General features: G+C 40.5%; 1 protein-coding gene across 1 annotated transcript; it reads right to left on the bottom strand.

The window, feature by feature from the left end:
• Nucleotides 1-714: 714 nt before the first annotated feature.
• Nucleotides 715-19,855, bottom strand: ZDHHC6 (zDHHC palmitoyltransferase 6). The gene is made up of 11 exons (XM_048857944.2): nucleotides 19,780-19,855; nucleotides 18,429-18,915; nucleotides 16,229-16,320; nucleotides 12,915-13,074; nucleotides 11,762-11,923; nucleotides 10,095-10,148; nucleotides 7,555-7,722; nucleotides 3,656-3,697; nucleotides 3,018-3,163; nucleotides 2,885-2,928; nucleotides 715-1,327 (listed from the first exon to the last, which is right to left on the bottom strand). The coding sequence occupies exons 2-11, from the start codon at nucleotides 18,693-18,695 to the stop codon at nucleotides 1,224-1,226; spliced, it is 1,239 nt and encodes a 412-aa protein (XP_048713901.1). The 5' UTR covers nucleotides 18,696-18,915; nucleotides 19,780-19,855; the 3' UTR covers nucleotides 715-1,223.
• Between the last annotated feature and the right edge of the window lie 38 nt (nucleotides 19,856-19,893).

Raw genomic sequence — 19,893 nt, 5'->3', positions numbered from 1 at the left:
GGGACTCAAGGGGGTCTAATGACACTCTCTCAGCTCTCACCCCCTGCCACTGATTTGACCAACAGCTCCCAGAACAGCCTCTAGGAGAACAAAAAACCCTTGCTGGCTTTAAAAGGATTCCCACTGGGTACAAAGGAGAACTCAGACAGTGGAATTTGGAGGTGTGTTAAGTAGCTAAGCCTACCTAGGCTATCATTATGGATTGTTAACACTTTAAAACATGGATCCTGCTTAGCATAAATCATTGAGGGTTTTTTTTCCTAATCGCTAAATAAAATCACTTTGTAGTAAGAAGGATGTTAATCACCAATCACAGGATCCCAAAACCTGTTGCCCTGCAGGCTGATAAAGTTGATCTATACAGGGCAGCAGTCCCAGTCCCAGCCTAGGAGTGAAGGAATTATGAAATTCCACCCTGAGACAAGTAAGGGCACAAGGCCCGGCACCTGTAGTGGGTGCTCCGACCAGAGAGGAAACAGAGGTGCTGCTAACTCCATAACTGTCTCATTAATTAGGTGGACTTTGTTCCCTTACCAGAGTATACAGAGGACATTGATAAGTTAGTAGTGGAGAATGTTTCAATTCTTGATCTTCCTATCTCTAAAAGCTCCATCACTAAGTTCCTTTCAGATCCAGATCTTTTCCCATTTTTGCACCTGTAAATTGACCAGTGTGACATTTTAACCATTTAAATGCACAATCAGAATACACATCTACAGAATACACATTGTTTATTTGTGATTGACAAAAGTCACATTATTAAAAGTCACGGGTAGCAAATCATACTTGCATTGGAATTCAAAGTTTACCCTATAGCTTTTAGGGGGCACTTGGGACACACGGCCAAGTAATATACAAAGGAAAAGCGGCATGCATTAGCCACAGATACTGTTGTGGAAAAATTTAGAAATAAAAGGTCCCTCAGTCTGCAATTAAAAAAATCCTTCATTTAAACAGTAAAGAAAACACAATCAAATCTGTCCTAAGGTGGAAAAACCTTTGTATCTCAAAGGCATCTATGTGGAATGGCTTCTTCAGTTATAAAAACATTAATAAAAATATATGCAAACCATGGCACTAGGGTACCCTTTAATTATGAGAAAAAGAAGTCACTTTCACACCATATTTCCTGCATAAGTCTAAAGTAATATACAGAAGATTTCAAGTAAAGGACTGTGGTCTGAAAGGAACATTTCCATTTCTTCATAAAGATGACGAGACGGCTATCTATTTTTCTTCTCTCCATCCAATGGTTGATCCATTTCAGAGTCATACAGGCATTTTTCCACACATTTCCTTGGGAACCAGCCTCTGACTCTCATTCCAGCTGGTGGTAAGAAAAGATAAATCAATTAGCTATAATATAGCAATTACCAGAGATCCTCCTGTGTATTCATTCTAATGAATAAACATCATGTAATCCTCAAAATGCAGGACTTGACATTACTCATTCTGATGACTGGCTTAGGATCAGTGTTTGGAAAAGTTTACTGGAGTTACATGCCAAAGCATGTCTAGCCCTAGGCAGTCTCAAACCTTCCAAGAAAGGCACACATCATCATAACTTATCCTCATCTTTCCTTGTTTCCAGTCTGATTCAGAGCAGCCAACATTTGGAACTTAGACATTTCTATTCTGAAGCTGCTTTTCCATTATAAAGCATTAATTCTTAACTGTTTGAGATAGAAGCTGCTAAAAAAAGTCACTGGAATTTAAGGACAGATGGAGTTACGTATAGCAAGATGACAGTCAGAACTACCTCACTCTAAAATCTGATACAACTTGTTAGAAATTAATTTTCTGTAGAATTAAGACTATTTATAGTTATGATGGTTCATAAGACATGGACTTAGAATCAGTCTTGATTCATTTCAGAGGAACAGCCGTGTTAGTCTGTATTCGCAAAAAGAAAAGGAGTACTTGTGGCACCTTAGAGACTAACCAATTTATTTGAGCATGAGCTTTCGTGAGCTACAGCTCACTTCATCAGATGCATACCGTGGAAACTGCAGCAGACTTTATATACACACAGAGAATATGAAACAATACCTCCTCCCACCCCACTGTCCTGCTGGTAATAGCTTATCTGAAGTGATCAACAGGTGGGCCATTTCCAGCACAAATCCAGGTTTTCTCACCCTCCACCCCCCCCCACAAATTCACTCTCCTGCTGGTGCTAGCCCATCCAAAGTGACAACTCTTTACATAATCAAGTCGGGCTATTTCCTGCATAAATCCAGGTTTTCTCACATTCCCCCCACCCCCATACACACACAAACTCACTCTCCTGCTGGTAATAGCTCATCTAAACTGACCACTCTCCAAGTTTAAGGGACACTAACAAGCTCCAGATGTTGGAGCAGTCTATTTGCATTCGGTATATATATATATATTTTAACTAAACTATTTATTTAGAAGGTTTACAAATCATTGCCCTCTAAATACCAGAAATAAAATGATAATCATGACAACAGTGAGGGTTTTTTTGTTCGGAGAAACATGCAGTGATATATTCATCAAATCTCTGTTTAATAGGGTTTTACCAAATTACAGAATGAGCCTCTTAATACCATCCAGGATATGTTTCTGTAGAATTTATTAAACTGAGTGAAACTACAGACTTTATTCCTTTATAAAACCTGGAGTACCTATCAGATGTTAATAGTCAAAAAAGTTGGATCGGTTTGCTGGGTGTTTTTTGCAGCTGAATGTATGTCAGTTCTATATTCTGAGGATTAATATTTACTATTTAACATATTTTCGTTAACGGAATTATCTAATTTATGGTTTTTATCCTTGCACAGTGCACCAACCTAGACTATACTGCTAAAACTATAACACCGATTTGCTTCTTGAAAAATAATTAAAAGTAATTGCTTTGTACCGTCAGCAGTTGAGTCAAGAACTTTGTCTCCATACATCCAGTGTCTGAAAAAGGTGCAAATATATTCATTAGACAGTAGGACTAAGTCACACAAACTTCTCTCCATCAAGTTTAAATGTATAAAGCCACTAACTTTAAGCCTCTAGTGGCCAAAATCAGATCCCCCTTCCACAGTGCAATTCTTGGTTCTTCAGTGCATGGGGTTGTGAAGAATGTTTTAACACCTTTAGTCACAGGGCAGCAGGCACCACTGTAATCTTCTACTGCTCGGTACCGCACCTGCCAATTTAAAGAGATCACAGTCGTGTTGCAGTGCAGGAAGTCACTCCTTTGCTGTCAGTCTCACTCTTCCATTAGCCTTAATGTCATACTAAAATCAATTCAAGCATACTGAGAATCTGACGTGTAATGACAACGACTGTCACAGCCGCTCTGAAGTCTATGTTAACCGTTTAAAAAAAGAAGATTGGAGTCATCCTTATCTTGTATTGTCATGGATGCATTTGTGCGCCTTGGGTATATAGTACTTGACTCTCCTGCTTATCGAATATAATCTAGAGAGTAAGAATTTAGTGTAAAATGAGATCAATATTTGAATTAAAGAGGATTGCAGCTTTCTGTTTCTGTGAGAAATCAAAATTTGTATTTCCAGTGTTAAACTGGATGGGTAGTATTAAAGCTCCATTTTACCAAGAACTAGTATGCCAGTAATAACTTACATTTATTAACATGGGAAACGTGTTAGACTCCAAGCAATACAGAAATACTTACACTTCTTACTCGCTTGTCTGCTTTTTGTTTCAATTGCTCTATCTGCAAAAGATTATAAACAGGAGTTTAAGGCGGCATTTAGTATAAGAGCACTTACCAATTTTAAATACAAACTAAATAGTACCCTGAAATCTATTTCCTCCCATTTAAAGTCTATTTATGGACACTCTGCCTTAAAAGCTTTATCTGTGGGGTAAAGCTGGATTTAAGAGCTGAGACCTTCATGGACTTTCTTTTTCTCTATCACTATTGTGTCTAAGGGCCCGCTCCCATTCCCACTGAAATGAACAACAAAATCTCCTTGACTTCAGTGATGCCGGGTCACCAAATTGAACACCTCCTTTAGTTAGCATTATTGACATTTAGCCATCAAATAGTTAACCCATCCATTAGTTAACAGATTATAATAAATGTGCACAAGAACTAAAAAAGTCTGATCCCAAACCCATTTTCATTCACAATGCAGAAGATGACATTTACCGGTCCAAAAGGAAGCACACTTACTGAACAATCAAGAAGACTGGGCCTTGGCTTTAGTTTTAGCGTATACAAGGAACATAAGAATGGCCATACTGGGTCAGACCAAACGTCCATCTAGCCCAGTATCCTGTCTTCTGACAATGGCCAATTGCCAGGTGTCCCGGAGGAATGGACAGAATAGGTTATCATCAAGTGATCCATGCCCTGTCGCTCATTCCCAGCTTCTGGCAAACAGAGGCTAGGGACACCATCCCTGCCCGTCCTGGCTAATAGCCATTGATGGACCTATCCTCCATGAATTTATCTAGTTCTTTTTTGAACCCTGTTATAGTCTTGGCCTTCACAACATCCTCTGGCAAAGAGTTCAACAGGTTGACTGTGCATTGTGTGAAGAAAGACTTCCTTTTGTTTTAAACCTGCTGCCTCTTAATTTCATTAATTACCCCTAGTTCTTGTGATATAAGGAGTAAATAACACTTCCTTATTTACTTTCTCCACACCAGTCATGATTTTATAGACCTCAATCATATCCCACATAAGTAATCTTTCCCTGCCCCCCCCCCAAGCTGAAAAGTCCCAGTCTTACTAATCTCTCCTCATGCGGAAGCTGTTCCATACCCCTAATAATTTTTGTTGCCCTTTTCTGAACCTTTTCCAATTCCAATATATCTTTTTTGAGATGCGGCGACCACATCTGCATGTAGCATTCAAGATGTGAGCATACCATGGATTTATATAGAGGCCATATGATATTTTGTCTTATTATCTATCTCTTTCTCAATGATTCCCAACATTCAGTTCACGTTTTTTGATTATGCGTATAATTGGGATTATGTTTTCCAATGTGCATTACTTTACATTTATCAACGTTGAATTTCATCTGCCATTTTGTTGCCCAGTCACCCAGTTTTGAGAGATCCTTTTGTAGGTCTTTGCAGTCTGCATGGAATTTAACTATCTTTAGTAGTTTTGTATCATTTGCAAATTTTGCGACTACACTGTTTACCCCTTTTCCCAGATTCTTCATGAATATGTTGAACAGGACTGGTCCCAGTACAGACCCCTGGGGGACAACACTATTTACCTCTCTCCATTCTGAAAACGGATAATTTATTCCTACCCTTTGTTTTCTATCTTTTAACCAGTTACCAATCCATGAGAGGAACTTCCCTTTTATGCCATGACACCTTACTTTGCTTTAGAGCCTTTGGTAACGGACCTTGTCAAAGGCTTTCTGAAAATCTAAGTACACTATATCCACTGGATCCCCTCTGTCCACATGCTTGTTGACTCCCTCGAATTCTAGTAATTCGTGAGGCATGATTTCCCTTTGCAAAAACCATGTTGAGTATTCCCCAACAAATGACGTTCATCTATGTGTCTGACCATTTTGTTTTTTACTATAGTTTCAACCAGTTTGCCCAGTACTGAAGTCAGGCTTACCGGCCTGTATTTGCTGGGATCAACTCTGGAGCCCTTTTTAAAAATTGGCATCACATTAGCTATCCTCCAGTCATTTGGTACAGAAGCCGATTTAAACGATAGGTTACAGACTACAGTTAGTAGTTCTACAGTTTCACATTTGAGTTCCTTCAGAACTCTTGGGTGAATACCATCTGGTCCTGGTGACTTATTACTGTTTAGTTTATCAATTTCTTCCAAAATGTCCTCTAATGACACCTCAATCTGAGACAGTTCCTCAGATTTGTAACCTGAAAAGAATGGCTCAGGTTTGAGAATCAGCCATGAAGACCGATGCAAAGAATTAGTTTAGTTTCTCTGCAATGGCCTTATCATCCTTGAGTACTCCCTTTAGCATCTCGAACATCCACTGGTCCCACTGGTTGTTCAGCAGGCTTCCTGCTTCTGATGTACTTAAAAAAAAAAAATTGCTATTACTTTTTGAGTCTTTGGCTAGATGTTCTTCAAATTCTTTTTTGGCCTTCCTAATTGTATTTTTACACTTCATTTGACAGAGTTTATGCTCCTTTCTATTGTCCTCACTTTTTAAAGGAGTTTCTATTCTATATAAGTTCTTATACCACACTCATCCCCACAGCATCTGAATATTTCCAGATTCTCACAATTAGATTACCAAAGGGATCCTTTGGATTGCATGCCTGCTTTATTTAATATACTCATTTTAAGCTCTCTTTCCCCTGTGACAAAGTTCCTCCTCTACCTTGGTGGGTCTTGCGCTTATTGGCGGATTTGCTCACCTTGGAGCTTCACGACAGCCCTCAGTTTGGCCATTTTCGTGAACCCACAGTCCAGGTCAACTCCTGTGTCTGACCAGGAGTTGGGAGGTTTGGGGGGAAGCTGGGCCCGCCCTCTATTCCGGGTTCCAGCCCAAGACCCTGTGGAATGCAGCTGTCTAGAGTGTCTCCTGGAACAGCTGTGCGACAGCTACAACTCCCTGGGCTACTTCCCCATGGCCTCCTCCCAAAACCTTCTTTATCATCATCATAGGACCTTCCTCCTGGTGTCTGATAATGCTTGTACTCCTCAGTCCTCCAACAGCATGCGTTCTCACTCTCAGCTCCTAGTGCCTCTTGCTCCCAGCTCCTCACATGCGCACCACAAACTGAAGTGAGCTCCTTTTTAAACCCAGGTGCCCTCATTAGCCTGCCTTAATTGATTCTAGCAGCTTCTTGATTGGCTGCAGGTGTTCTAATCAGCCTGTCTGTCTTAATTGTCTCCAGAAGGTTCCTGATTGTTCTGGAACCTTCCCTGTTATCTTACCCAGGGAAAAGGGACCTACTTAACCTGGGGCTAATATATCTGCCTTCTATTATTCTCCTGTAGCCATCTGGCCTGACCCTGTCACACCCCCCAGGCTTAAAAACTGATCCATAGTGGGACATACTAGTTTGCAATTATAAGTACCACTTGCTTTACCTACACCTGTTGTAAGTAAATACTGGAGAGGTTAGCTTTTATTGTCAGTGTAGAGGCAAAGAACGTGTTTAGTATCAAATATTAAAGTTAGATGGGCAATGACGACTAAGCCAGCTGGAACTGCTACATTTAACGTTTCTTGGAAGAAAACTGAGGGTAGGAAGAAAAAACTCACGCGCACCTTTTATTCATTTTTTCAGTAGGAACTCAATTTAAATGAAAAATAGAAACAGATTTAATCCATGCAAAATAAAGTCAAGTATAGCGACACTTAACAGCAAACATGAAGTCGTATGATGGGCATTTAAAGTTCTTAAACACAAAATTAACCATTTTGAATCTACTATATTACAGATGGGGGAGGATTTGACAGAGCTTATATTTCCATTGTATCTGTGATATAGTTAGCTTTGTGTGGGGTTATTTAAAAACAGATTCATAATGTGTGAAGTTAAGCAGACATCTGAGGGGTGTGTGTGTGTATGTGGAAAATAGTGGCGAGATCTGAGAAGAATACTTACTGTCAAAGTATATTGATGACAGCTTTCTCTTACTGGCCATTCGAGGCCATCTCCCTCAGGAATCCCTGACCACGTAAACACTTGTTTGAAGTTCTTCCATTTACTTCCCATGTCATAAGGAAAAATAAAAATCTCTCCCGTTTTGTAATATTGGATTCTGTCTTTGGCCTGCACACAGAAAACACATACATGACATTAAAAAAAACACAAAAACCCCACCACACAACATGACTTAACAGCAAAAACTAAGTGTGCCAAGAGAAGGGTTGTACAGGCCCTACAGGGCCATAAGGCCAAAAATGTGAGAGAGACCGTGAAATCCTGCTAGAGTTTCCCTAGTTTGTGACATTTTATAGCCTCGTATACAATAACTGTTGTATTTTGGAATGTGTTTTACTCTTTTATAGTATCCATACTGTCACTGGGTGCATGCATGCATATGGATGCGCGCGCACACACCCCTCCACACAGCATGGCAGTCGTGCAAGGAGGCTCTTGCCTCATTCCCTTCACAGATTCCCAGGAATAATCCACAGGGGCTTATGTCTGGTCACAAACCTGCTTTCTTTCCACAGTAAAGTCTCCTCCATCCCAGTCTCCCACTGAACATGAAAATGGCCATACTGGGTCAGACAAATAATCCATCTAGCCCAATATTCTGTCTTCTGACAGTGGCTAGAGCCTGATGCTTCAGAGGGAATGAACAGAACAGGGCATATATTGAGTGTTCCATAGGGTTGTCCAGTCCCAGCTCCTGGCAGTAGGGCACATTCCCACCTCCTGCCTGAGTCTGGCTCCAAGCCTCTCCATTAGGCACAGTTATTAGCCTGCTCCCAGGCTCTGCTCAGTCCCTCTGCATGCAGTCAGCGGGGTGCACAGGCCCCCTTCTTGGGCCTGTGTTCGTTGGACTCTCAGGCCGGTCCTCCAACAGGTTCCCCAGCTGCTTCCCTGCTGAGCCCTTTTCAGCAGCAGCTCTCCTCTCTTTTCCCTTGGTTGCAACCACTTCCCTTTTTGTAAGGCCCAGGCACCTTCCCTTAAGTTCAACTGGACAGCAGGTAATCAGTCAACGGTGCACGGGACCCTACATCCTCTCTTAAAGGGGCCAGTTACCCTATGACACCTAGCAATAGTGTCAGTTAGATACATCACTGATAAGCAAATATTTGGACCATAGTGTGAGCTAATTTTAAAAAGGCTGATGTCTGGCTAATTTTCAAAACTTGGTGCAATGTGTTGCATAACTTAGAATTCATGGACTTTTCAGATTATATCATAACTTTCATGATGTGTGCGCAGTTTGGTATTATTTGAAATAATGTCCACACCTCTCAAATGATTTCACATACATGTACATTCTAAATTTTCTCTTTTATTATCTAACGACTTTTAATTCTTTAAGTAATAGTGACATCTAGTGGTAGTCACAGAAGGATAAAATATATTTAATACTGCACAGTTTGGGCAGTTTGAAATTTAAACACATTTCTGTGGGTGCATAGTTTTCAACAGGAACATATTACTACTTTATGAAAACTGTACAATCTGTACTTGCAGAGAGTCTTACCACTATGACTCTGTGTTTGCACACAGAAGCACACAGGCGGTTCTCTACTTCATTTTAATATGAAGCTGCCACACTTGGAGCCTCATTTTTTATTTGTACCGTGGTTGCGCTCCAAGACTCAAATTAGGATTAAGGCCCAATTGTGCTAGCTTCTGTGCAAACATGTAGGGCCTTATTGTGCTAGGTACTGTGGTAACACACAGTCTCTGTCCTAAGGGGCTTACAGTCCCATTTAAGACAAGAAATAACAAGTGAATGTGACAAACAAGAGGAGGTGGAAAGACGATGATAATAGGTCAGTTAGGTGCACAGTTTGGTGGTTCCAAGTACTTATGTTGTTTTTTAAAAAAAGCATCACCATCACTGACATCCTCACATTTTAGCTGTTGTTAGTTGGCTGATTTCTTGTTCAGTGTTATAGAAAAAGTGGGTCTCATGGAGGGATTTAAAGGCGGTGAAGGTAATGGCCTTATGGATTAGTTTAGGGAGGGCTTTCCATACTGAATGAAGTAGTCATAAAAGAAAGCACAAAAATACTTGTTTTAACTTATCTCCTAGATGAGGTCAAAAGTGGCCCCGATGCCAGAATGGGTGAGGGCGTGTGACAACAAAGTGGCATGCCTGGATAAAGAGATAATTGAGGAAGGTCATCTTTAGTTCCAGATACAGAGCCACACGCTTCAGGTAGTGCAACTGTCCAAAGGGAAATAATTTATTTTCCAGGTTCAGCTCCTACGCCCCAAATAAAAGGGGCATAGGAGGGTCTGTCTTCTATTTAGGTATGTTTCAGTGACTCTTGGGTCCAACTGTGTTTTGTAGGCAAGCTTAAATCTGCGGTGACCTGAAACAATGTTTTACTGTGCAACAATACCTTGGTTTAAAGTCAGAGGCGCAAAATAATAAAAAAGAGATGAATATACTGTGCAGTAGTGTCATGATAGAATATACTGCAGGGTGTACTAGAATTAAAGCCTACCTTATCTTCAATCCATGATTCGATTGAAGTTTTATTCCTCAGAATGACTTTCATCTAAAAAAAGTAAAAGAATTAAAGGAAGTTGGCATGGACTACATCTAGGAAGTACATCAACCGGGCAAACAGTACTTCATTTAACTAACAGTCATTCCAACACCATCAAAAAATGTTTAGGTTAAAAGTTCATGGCAATTTATAAAATATTACAAATATCAACACTCAGCATGAATAAAATGTTTTCTAATCCCATCCTTATAGGGTGGATGTGTGATTGTAGCATGGTAGTGAAGATGTGGTGGCATGGGCTAGCTGCCCGAGTATATGCCCGCTGGGAACCCTGGTACGTACTTGGGTTTCTAGCGCACATTGAAGCTTATGCCATCACATCTTCACTACCCTAGTTATCCATGTTATTCTAAAATTAGCTTGCATATGCCGACCCCAGCTCCAATCATACCTTCACTTGCAATGTAGACATACTCTTAAAAAGGTATATTGTGCATAATAGGGGAGGCCTAAAATGTAATACTTTGTACTTGTACCACTCCTATCAGAGGATCTCAAAGCACTTGAAAAACAAAAAATTAATCACCACAATACCCATTATTATCTTTATTTCAAGGATGGGGACACTGAGACAGAGAGAGGTTAACTGATTTACTTTTTTGGGAACAGAACCCAGGAATTCTGACTCCCAAATCCTCTCTACCCATTAGATTACACTCCCTAAATTCTTCAGTGAAAGAAAGAAAATGATAGAAGGAATGAGGGAGAAAATGAAGGAAATGAAACAGCGCAAAAAGAAAAATTAAAAGAAGAGTTGCACACAAAGTTGGAAACAGTTTTAATTTTAATGCTAAATTCTGTTCCTCCCCTTCCATTAGGAACCATTAAAAAAGGGATAGATAATAATACACTAAATATCATAACGCCAGTATATAAAGTCATGGTACACCCACACCTTGAATACTGTATGCAGGTCTGGCTGCCCCATCTCAAAAACTATATATAAGAAATGGAAAAGCTACAGAGAAGGGTAACAAAATCCTCTCTCCAGATGAGATTAAAGAGACTGGGACTATTCATTTTAGAAAAGAGAAGAGTAAGGGGGGATATGATAGAGCTCTATAAAATCATGAATGGTGTGGAGAAAGCGAATAAGGAAGTGTTCTTAACCCCATCACGTAACACAAGAATCAGGAGTCATCAAATGAAATTAATAGGCAGCAGGTTAAAAGAAACAAAGGCAGTACTACTTCACAGAATGCACAGTCAATCTGTGGAACTCATTGCTAGGGGATGTTGTGAAGGCCAAAGCTATAACTGGTTCAAAAATGAATTAAATAATGGAGGATAATATAATGGAGGATAGGTCCATCAATCGCTATTCGCCAAGATGGTCAGGGTTGCAACCCCATGCTCTGGATGTCCTTAAGCCTCTGACTGCCAGATGCTGGGCCTGGATGACAGGGGATGGATCACTTGATAATTGCCCTGTTTTGTTCACTTCCTTTGAAGCATGTTGCATTGGCCACTGCCAGAAGACAAGATACTGGGCTAGATGGACCATTGGTCTGACTGAGTATGATAATTCTTATGTTCATCAATTGCCACCCCAGTAAATCTTACAGCCTTTAGCTGTTTGTAACAAAAGCTGTTAAACTCACCTGGATAATAAACAACATACCAACTGCTATGGTTGTTCCTAATGCCAGTCCCAACGCGAATAAAGATGCAGCAAATGCAGACAATCCAAAAGGAATAATAGGAAGTGGGTCTCTTTTGGCTGCACTCATATCAATCTTTACAGAATTCCACCCAAAAGATATCTATTAATGGAAAATATGATTAAATTGCTGTTATTTTCCAATGCCTGAAACAAAACAAGTTACCAATAAGAAACCTGACTTCAAGCCTCTGCTAAGGTTTTTAATGCAGTAACAGTGATTCCTAAAAGACACACGTGTAGAGTTTCTCAAGTTTTTTCACACGTTTGTTCTTTGCCAGAAGTAGGTCTTTGTTAGATTAAAAGCTTATACTCTAGAGAACTACATACACTCATTATCCTGTGGACTCCATAGCAAGCTGGTCCTAAATTCTACAACAAATTCTCCAAATTCTGTGGCATACTAGTAGAAATTCTTTGATAACTTCAGATAAGTATTATGGTGTCCACACATTTTCTGTTTACAATATGGCACAGGTTTGCACCTATAGGTTTAAAAAAAACAACCTAAAATGATGAAGGGGGCAGGTCACACATCTACATGCTATTGCTTCGAGTTGTCTGCAAACTCAGCAGAGGTCCTTTTGCCAGTTACACTCAACTGGTATTTTCAAGCTTTTCTTCACAACCACGCAAGCTAGAAACAACTGTGTTTTAAAATGAAAGCTTAGAACTGGAAACATAATTCTGTGAAAAGGGAAGAATTCCATGGCAAATACTGCTTTTTTATTTGAACTTCTCTTGATTTAAATTAAATTGCTTTAGGTTATTTTCAGTCTTAGACTGTTCCTGAGATAATCAATCTAGTCTGTTCTTGAACACAAGGGAAAAATCTCCTGACTTCTGGCAACAGGTAGAAAAAAAGCAAAAGATGACTGACCTGGTCACCCTCCAAAGCATAAAGCAAAAAATGACCTGACTCCCAAAAGTGCTACCCAGAAGCTGTATCCAGTCAATAAAGAAACAAAGTGGGAGGAAAACACAGTGACTGTGAGGAATGACAGAAAAAAGGACAGATTACAGAGGGTTGGGGCACCTTTACTTCCACTGTTTACTTTAAACAATGCTTTGAACATTCAAATGTATTTTCTTACCCTGTTATAAAGCTGAGTGTACATGGTCATAACAAAAATGAAAGAAGCATGGATACATCCAAGTGGAGCTAAAAGGAGAAACAGAGTGAAGGATGCGTGATTCTGATATCCACAACAATTATTGATCCACGGACAATGATGGTCCATTTTCATCACACACCTAAGAATAAAAAAAATTTACTGTTATCATTCAAGAACTCTAATGATATTTCACTGGACTGTATATCAGAAGTACTTAAATAAAAAGCAAATTAAATTTCTGGCAATTCTCCCTCCATACATTAAAGCCTACGTGAGTTTCCTCTAAAACAGCCTAGAATCATAGAAATTAGAGAAGGTGAAGATTTAGTTGATCATCCAGCCCTCTGGTTTTCAATTTTTTAAAAGACAATCCATGAAACAATCTCCATCTTTCCCCCCAAGTCCTGACTCCCTGCTTTCCATGTGACAGCTCCAATTTTTGATTATGTGAAAAAGGTATTATTAGGAGAGTAAAAATGAAAATAAACCAATTTTAAAGCAAATGGGTGTCGCTGTTCATTTGGATGCATTACTCTGTATCTTTAATTCCCCTCCCTAGGTGCGTACTAGATCTGTATGTTGCCTGCAGTGCCCACATTTCTAATCTGTCCAGGTCACTGCAGTTTGTTCCATCCTCATATGTACTGGCTGCTTCTCTAATTTTGATCATATTTGAATTTACACCAAACACCTGGATATGACAGTAAACAGCTAAAGGATGCATAGGTTCCCCCCCCACACACACAATTTCTTTTTTGTTTTCATTTAAAGGTACAACTTTAATTATTAAATGATAACTAGTTTCACAATAATCAGTTTCTAACAGAGCACCTTTATGGCTTAGAACTCTTAAAAAAAACCAAAAAGGATTTTTCAACTCCTCTGCAGATGTAGAAGCGTCTATAGGAGCCACACAGGACATCCCCAGGACACACAGGACATCCCCAGGCACTGCCCTTCCCAGTTCCTCTTTCTCTCTGTGCACGATCCCACTTGCTGTTTTTTTGCTTTCAGCTCTGCTGCTGGTAAATACCACGTTGCAGAGCCAATAGAGCCACCATCAACAAAATAGTGGACTATACAAATACCCAAAGTAAACAATCTGAAAAACCAGAGGGGAAAAACATTTTTCTTTAATCTCTTTCAGCTAGATTGTAAGCTTAATTGTAAGAACAGTAGGATATAAAATTTGCATATGGAAGTGTCATTTTCAAAATTACAGTGTGCCTTTAAGTTTAGTTTAAAAGCTTCTGGAAAACCCACACACACAAATTGCACCGATTTAAGTTAAAATTAGTTTAAAACGCTCTTTAGTTAAATGAATATAAATCCTTGTGGGCATTCATATATCAGTTTAAAATGGGTTATATTGGTTTAGCTTGTGCCTACAGATACAAATTAAACTGCTATAAGAATGTCCATACATAAAGTTGCATCAGTTTAATGAAATACAATTATAAGTAAAAAGAACAGGAGTACTTGTGGCACCTTAGAGACTAACCAATTTATCTGAGCATAAGCTTTTGTGAGCTACAGCTCACTTCATCGGATGCAATGCTTTAACTCACTCAATGCTGTAGCTCACGAAAACTTATGTTCAAATAAATTGGTTAGTCTCTAAGGTGACACAAGCACTCCTTTTCTTTTTGCAAATACAGACTAACACGGCTGCTACTCTGAAACCTGTCATTATGCAAGACAATTATAAGTGTGATTTTTATATGCATCATTGAAACTGTGTGTGTAAACCAGGTTTCAGAGTGATGGACTGGGCTCTAACAGACCAATATACTTCAGCAGTGTAAAAGAAACAGGTTCTGATAATTAGTTTGAAAACCATGGTCAATTCTCTGCAGCTAGTCCCCTTACCTTAGAAAGGTTTAGAGTTTACTCACAAGCTATGAAAAAGTTAAGTATGCTCTACTGATTGTCTAAATTCTTCAAATATGTTCTTTTGTGAAAGCTCAACTGTTAAGCTTTAGATAAGCTATTACCAGCAGGAGAGTGGGGTGGGAGGAGGTATTGTTTCATGGTTTCTGTGTGTATATAATGTCTTCTGCAGTTTCCACGGTATGCATCCGATGAAGTGAGCTGTAGCTCACGAAAGCTCATGCTCAAATAAATTGGTTAGTCTCTAAGGTGCCACAAGTCCTCCTTTTCTTTTTGCGAATACAGACTAACACGGCTGTTACTCTGATAACTGTTAACAGAACTTCATAGTTCAAGCGAATACTACTAAACTTCTGCCATCTCTTTCACAATCAATCGTTCTTGGAAAAAATAGTAACTTGTAGACAGGAGTCTAATTTTAAGTTTTTTAAAAGAGGAATCATATACTAATGTACATACAATTATGTCCCTCAGTTTCAGACTCCTTACTTCCTGTAAAGCACACAATGATGGAGCTCAACACAGCCTTGATAAAATGGACTCAATTTAACGCAGCAAACGTTAATAGAAATAAATCTATGGGTATGCTGTAACTTCCTTCTTTTATGTTCTCAAATGGCTTTCAGATCAGGCACTGCTGAGCTAAACAAGTGAACTGTAAATACATACTGCACTGCAGATGGCTACAAGTATTTGTGCATCTTTCAAGCCACATTCCCATCCAGTGCAGCTATTTGTGCTCTGACAAAACTATTTAAATTTGAAACAAAGCAACTGAAAGATTTATGAAGTGACAGTTCACTGTGACTCAGAAAGTTTATACAATGGGTTTATTATGCTGAACCAGCAGGTTTTTGGGTATGCTTACAAAAAAAATTAGCTCTTGTTTCCTGACAAAGATTTCACAAACTTCCAGCCCAAGACTCCCATTAAAGTCAACAGTTTATCCAGGTATAAAGATGGAAGAATTGGGCCCTCACTCAAATCAGCATTCCTGAAGTAAATGAAAAGTAGATGTTTGGGGTTTGTTTGAGGGTTGGGGGGAGAGGCTCACCAGGAGATGAAAGTTTCCTAGATGCTTTTGCCCACCCACCCCACTATCCAAATACTTTCCAATTTAAAAAATTCTTAATGGGAACTAATATTCAAATTAAAAAAAATAAGCATATCTAAAGATGGCTGTTTTAACCATATATGCTCTCTATTGTCAGAACAGTAAGAGAAATTCATTTCCATTTTCAAACAGTGTATTTTGACATTGGAAACCAGCACACTGTTCTAAAAATGGAAGTTCCTGCACTACACACAGTGCAATACTCCGAACAGTAAACATGAATAACTCATCATTAAAATAATAAATTGCTTTAAGCCAAGAACAAAAAGGAACACAAGGAAGACTGTACCTGTTACATTTTCGGCAGTGGTGTGAACGTGGTGCCTTGTAAGACTGGCACACTTTACAGTACTGGACATACATGCAGTCCTGAGATTTTTCCTTTAAGCATAAGAAGAGGCATATCAGAAACAAATACGTAATTCCACTAGCAGAATATGCTTTAGCACTTTCATACTGACTATGATGCGTCTGCGCTTTGCTTTGTCTGGGTGTGGTTGGTCTCCACCCTTTTTAAATGGTAGGTAGAAGGGTGTATGAGAGAAAGCAACAAAACTTTTGGCTACCATTCCAATTAACTCTTTGTTAATTGTAATGCTTTACAAAAGAAATAAGTTTCTGCCTGAAAAATGTAGGCCCTCACCCTGCAAATTACTCTGCACAAACAGGCTTCTGCGTAGGTCAACCTGTGTGCAACAACTGGCAGCCTTGAATCCTTAGAAATTTGCTTCTATTTATATCTCTCTTTTTCTCCCTCCTCTCTCAGCTCTGGACCAATCCGGACCCGGAAGGAGGTTAAAGCAGCCCTAGGGCTGCTCTAATTTATGCCAACTGGTAATGGCCTGTAATGGTATTTTATGTTACCAGTGATCAAGAGTGCAAGGAGTTCCAGCCAACCTCCCTGTCAACCCAAAATGCTCTCTAGAGAAAGAGGAGGGGCCAGAAGGGGGATGGCATAAAGCCTGTGATTTCCCTATATAAAGTAGAATGCCCAGCTACCCTGTTAGGGCAGCTTTAGGATCCCCCTCCCTCACCTTTCTATTGAAAAGCACTGTAAAGCCAGAACCATGACCACCCCACGGGCACACTGGTGAATAAGATTCTGGCCCACTGCCTTCAAACGTTGTACCAAGGGTTGCCAAATTTGTAATATTTAAAAACTGAACGCTAGCCTTTCCCTGAGGCCCCGCCCCGCCCCGCCTTGCCTCTTCCCCCCGAGGCCCTACCCTCATTTGCTCCCCATTCCCCTCATCGCTCGCTGCTCTTCCCTTCTCTCCCACACCTATGTCCTGGTTGGGAGGAACTCACCTGCAAAGCGGAGGCTGGGAGCTACAGCCACCCGACACAGGTACGAGGCAGCCCTGGCTAAGTAGGGGCTGGCGTGGGTGATGACTTGGCACCTCCCCACCTGCAGTAACCGGATTTCAAGTGTCAGGTCCCCTTTTCGACTGGACTTCCCTGTTGAAAACAGGCCCCTGGCCACCCTAGTTGTACCTCTGCCCTTCGATTGTGTGTGAATACTTTTTCAATTAGCTTGAGGAGATTGTCAACTGAGAACAAAAGAAATGCAACCTCCTACCTTAGCTTATAGAAGTGTGTTGAACATATGGCCATGGAGCTGGATCCAGCCCACCTAATGTATTTATATGGCCCACATAACATATTCACATTCACCGGAATCTAACTTCTTTTTTTAAAATTAAAGCTAATTTTTCTAATCTTCATGACTGCAGATAATCTTCCAAACGTAAATCAAGTGTAATAGATACAGTGACGTCTGCATGAGTGTGCAAACAGCCTGAAACAATGATTCAGAGAACACCACTGTTCCCTATTAATCTGATTGAAGTATCAACAATAAAGCCAACAACAACACTGCAGAGTCAACATGAATTATTTAACCACTCATCATTTTAGTAGATGGAATGGGGATAAAAGGTGGGACTGAAGCACATTGGATTGGAAACTGGGAGTTGCTGGAGTGAAGGAAATTCGGACACAAGAACAGAGAAGAGGGTAGAAACTGGAAAGCTGACGGCGAAGGAAGAGAAACAAAAGGCAGAGCTAGTGGATGCCCAAAGGACAGATTTTCTCACTGAGCAATATGACAAGAAAGCACTTACCAAAAAGACAAGAAATAATAATCAAATGTTTAATTACTACATAAAATCATATTCTCTTCCTTGATCTCTGTGGAAACCTCCTACTGACATCAGAGAATTTTCTATAACATATTTTGGATACTATACGATCCTGAATTTATATACCAATGCATTTATTGTATTGAAATGAAATCCAGCCCTCTCCTTCCAATGAGTTTGACACTCCTGGCTTACAACATGCTACTTTCACAGAATTTCTTAATCTGTGCTGACAAGGCAAGCGAGGTTTGAGTTTAATTTCTGTATTGCCAGACTCCTAGCAAAGATTAACATTAAGATTTCATCATGAAAATTAATTATTAGTGAAAGTTTATTTTGTTTCCTTACCGGTTTCCATCCTAAAGGAACATATCCAGGGCCAATAAACATGGCATTGAAGTAATTGTAAAGAATCATGACAGTCCAGTTTATGAGCATGATGAAATTCACACTTCCTCCTGTTGTGTCCAAAGGCCAATACCACATAACAGCATCTATCATAGCCATAGTAGAACATATTGCTATCACACCAAGGGCTATGATGGGGCCCCAGTGACAGAGTCTCTTCAGTTCCTGGAGATTCTCAAACCTGATAACTGAACACAGTGCACCCATTTTGAAGAAGAGTATTTTCCTATTTCAAATAATATTCAACGTTCCTATTTTTAACTACAGTTTTCCATTTGTCATAAGTTTTCATAACTCCAATAATGGTCATGCCTCCAAATACCAGATAGTTAGCTGTGATCTAGACATTTCTAATGTTTGGAAGAGTCATCAGTTGTAAGAGCTCTTCACATCCATCTCAAGAGGACAGTTTGGTTCTCTACGTGACCTAGAAACACAGAAATAGAATTTCAAAATAAATGAAAACAAAATGTGTTTTGTAAGTCAAGTGCAATGAAAGAATTCAATGCACAGCCCAGGGAGTTGTGTTGTCACTTAAACCAAGTTCCTATGAAATGATTACTTTCACATTGCTTTGACTTTATTGTGATATTAATGAGAGGGTACCTAGATCCTTGAATAGGTGTCTTTTATACTTTTAAAATCTAAATAAAATGCAATAATATCCGTTAAAATCATGAAACACCACATCAGTTATTTGGGATAACTGGAAGTTCTCACAAGAGAACGACATCACAGGATTAACAGCTCAGTGCACATACAGCAGGAGACCAGCAGCCACTGACAGCATTTCTACTGAAGGGAAGCGGTCTCTGAAGAGCCAGAGAGGCAGTAACTGCGACAATAAGCAGCAGCATTCAGCAGCCCTTCAGCAGAGCCTGTCCTGCTCCCAGACCAGAGAGCTGGATTACCTTCTCCAGATGCTACGGTCAGACTATTGGGAGAAGACATTTGAGCACCCAACTCTGGCTCCCACATCCAATGGGGGCCCCAACCGCAGGGCCGGCCTGCCTGCCTGCCCGCCCGCCCGCCCCTGGGTTCCCCTCACACCCGCGAGCCCAGCGTTTCCCGCGAACCGCTATGAGCCCAGCCCAGAGCAGGGAGCCCACTGGGGCCCCCCCGCGCTCATTCCTGGATTCCCCCTATTGCCAGCCCTCCCCCTCCAGCGCTGGATACCCCTTTGGCCTCCCCTCCCCCGCAGCAGGCTCCCCACCCCGAGCAGCCTTCCCCTCCCCCCGCAAGCCCCGGATCCCCTCGTCGCCTCTTTCCCCAGCCGCCTCCCGCTGCTCACCTCAGCCCCTCCGAAAGCTCTGGCCAAGCCATGCCCCGCTGAGCGCTTCCAAACACTTCCGGGGGCGCTCTCACTCGACCCGGAAGTAAGACTCTTCCTTTCCGCCCTCACTTC

Source organism: Caretta caretta, chromosome 7, assembly GCF_965140235.1.
Source record: "Caretta caretta isolate rCarCar2 chromosome 7, rCarCar1.hap1, whole genome shotgun sequence".
In the NCBI taxonomy this organism is placed as follows: domain Eukaryota; kingdom Metazoa; phylum Chordata; order Testudines; family Cheloniidae; genus Caretta; species Caretta caretta.
Note: the sequence above shows the minus strand (reverse complement) of the source record. Positions and strands in the feature narration are given on the sequence as shown.

Excerpts from the sequence above, each read along its gene's own strand:
- ZDHHC6 (XM_048857944.2), bottom strand. The coding sequence starts at position 18,695 with ATGGGTGCACTGTGTTCAGTTATCAGGTTTGAGAATCTCCAGGAACTG. Across the intron at positions 16,321-18,428 it reads TTCCTTTAGGATGGAAACCG|GAAAAATCTCAGGACTGCAT; the intron begins GTAAGGAAACAA and ends TTATGCTTAAAG. Across the intron at positions 3,164-3,655 it reads CAGACAAGCGAGTAAGAAGT|GTGCGGTACCGAGCAGTAGA; the intron begins GTAAGTATTTCT and ends TTAAATTGGCAG.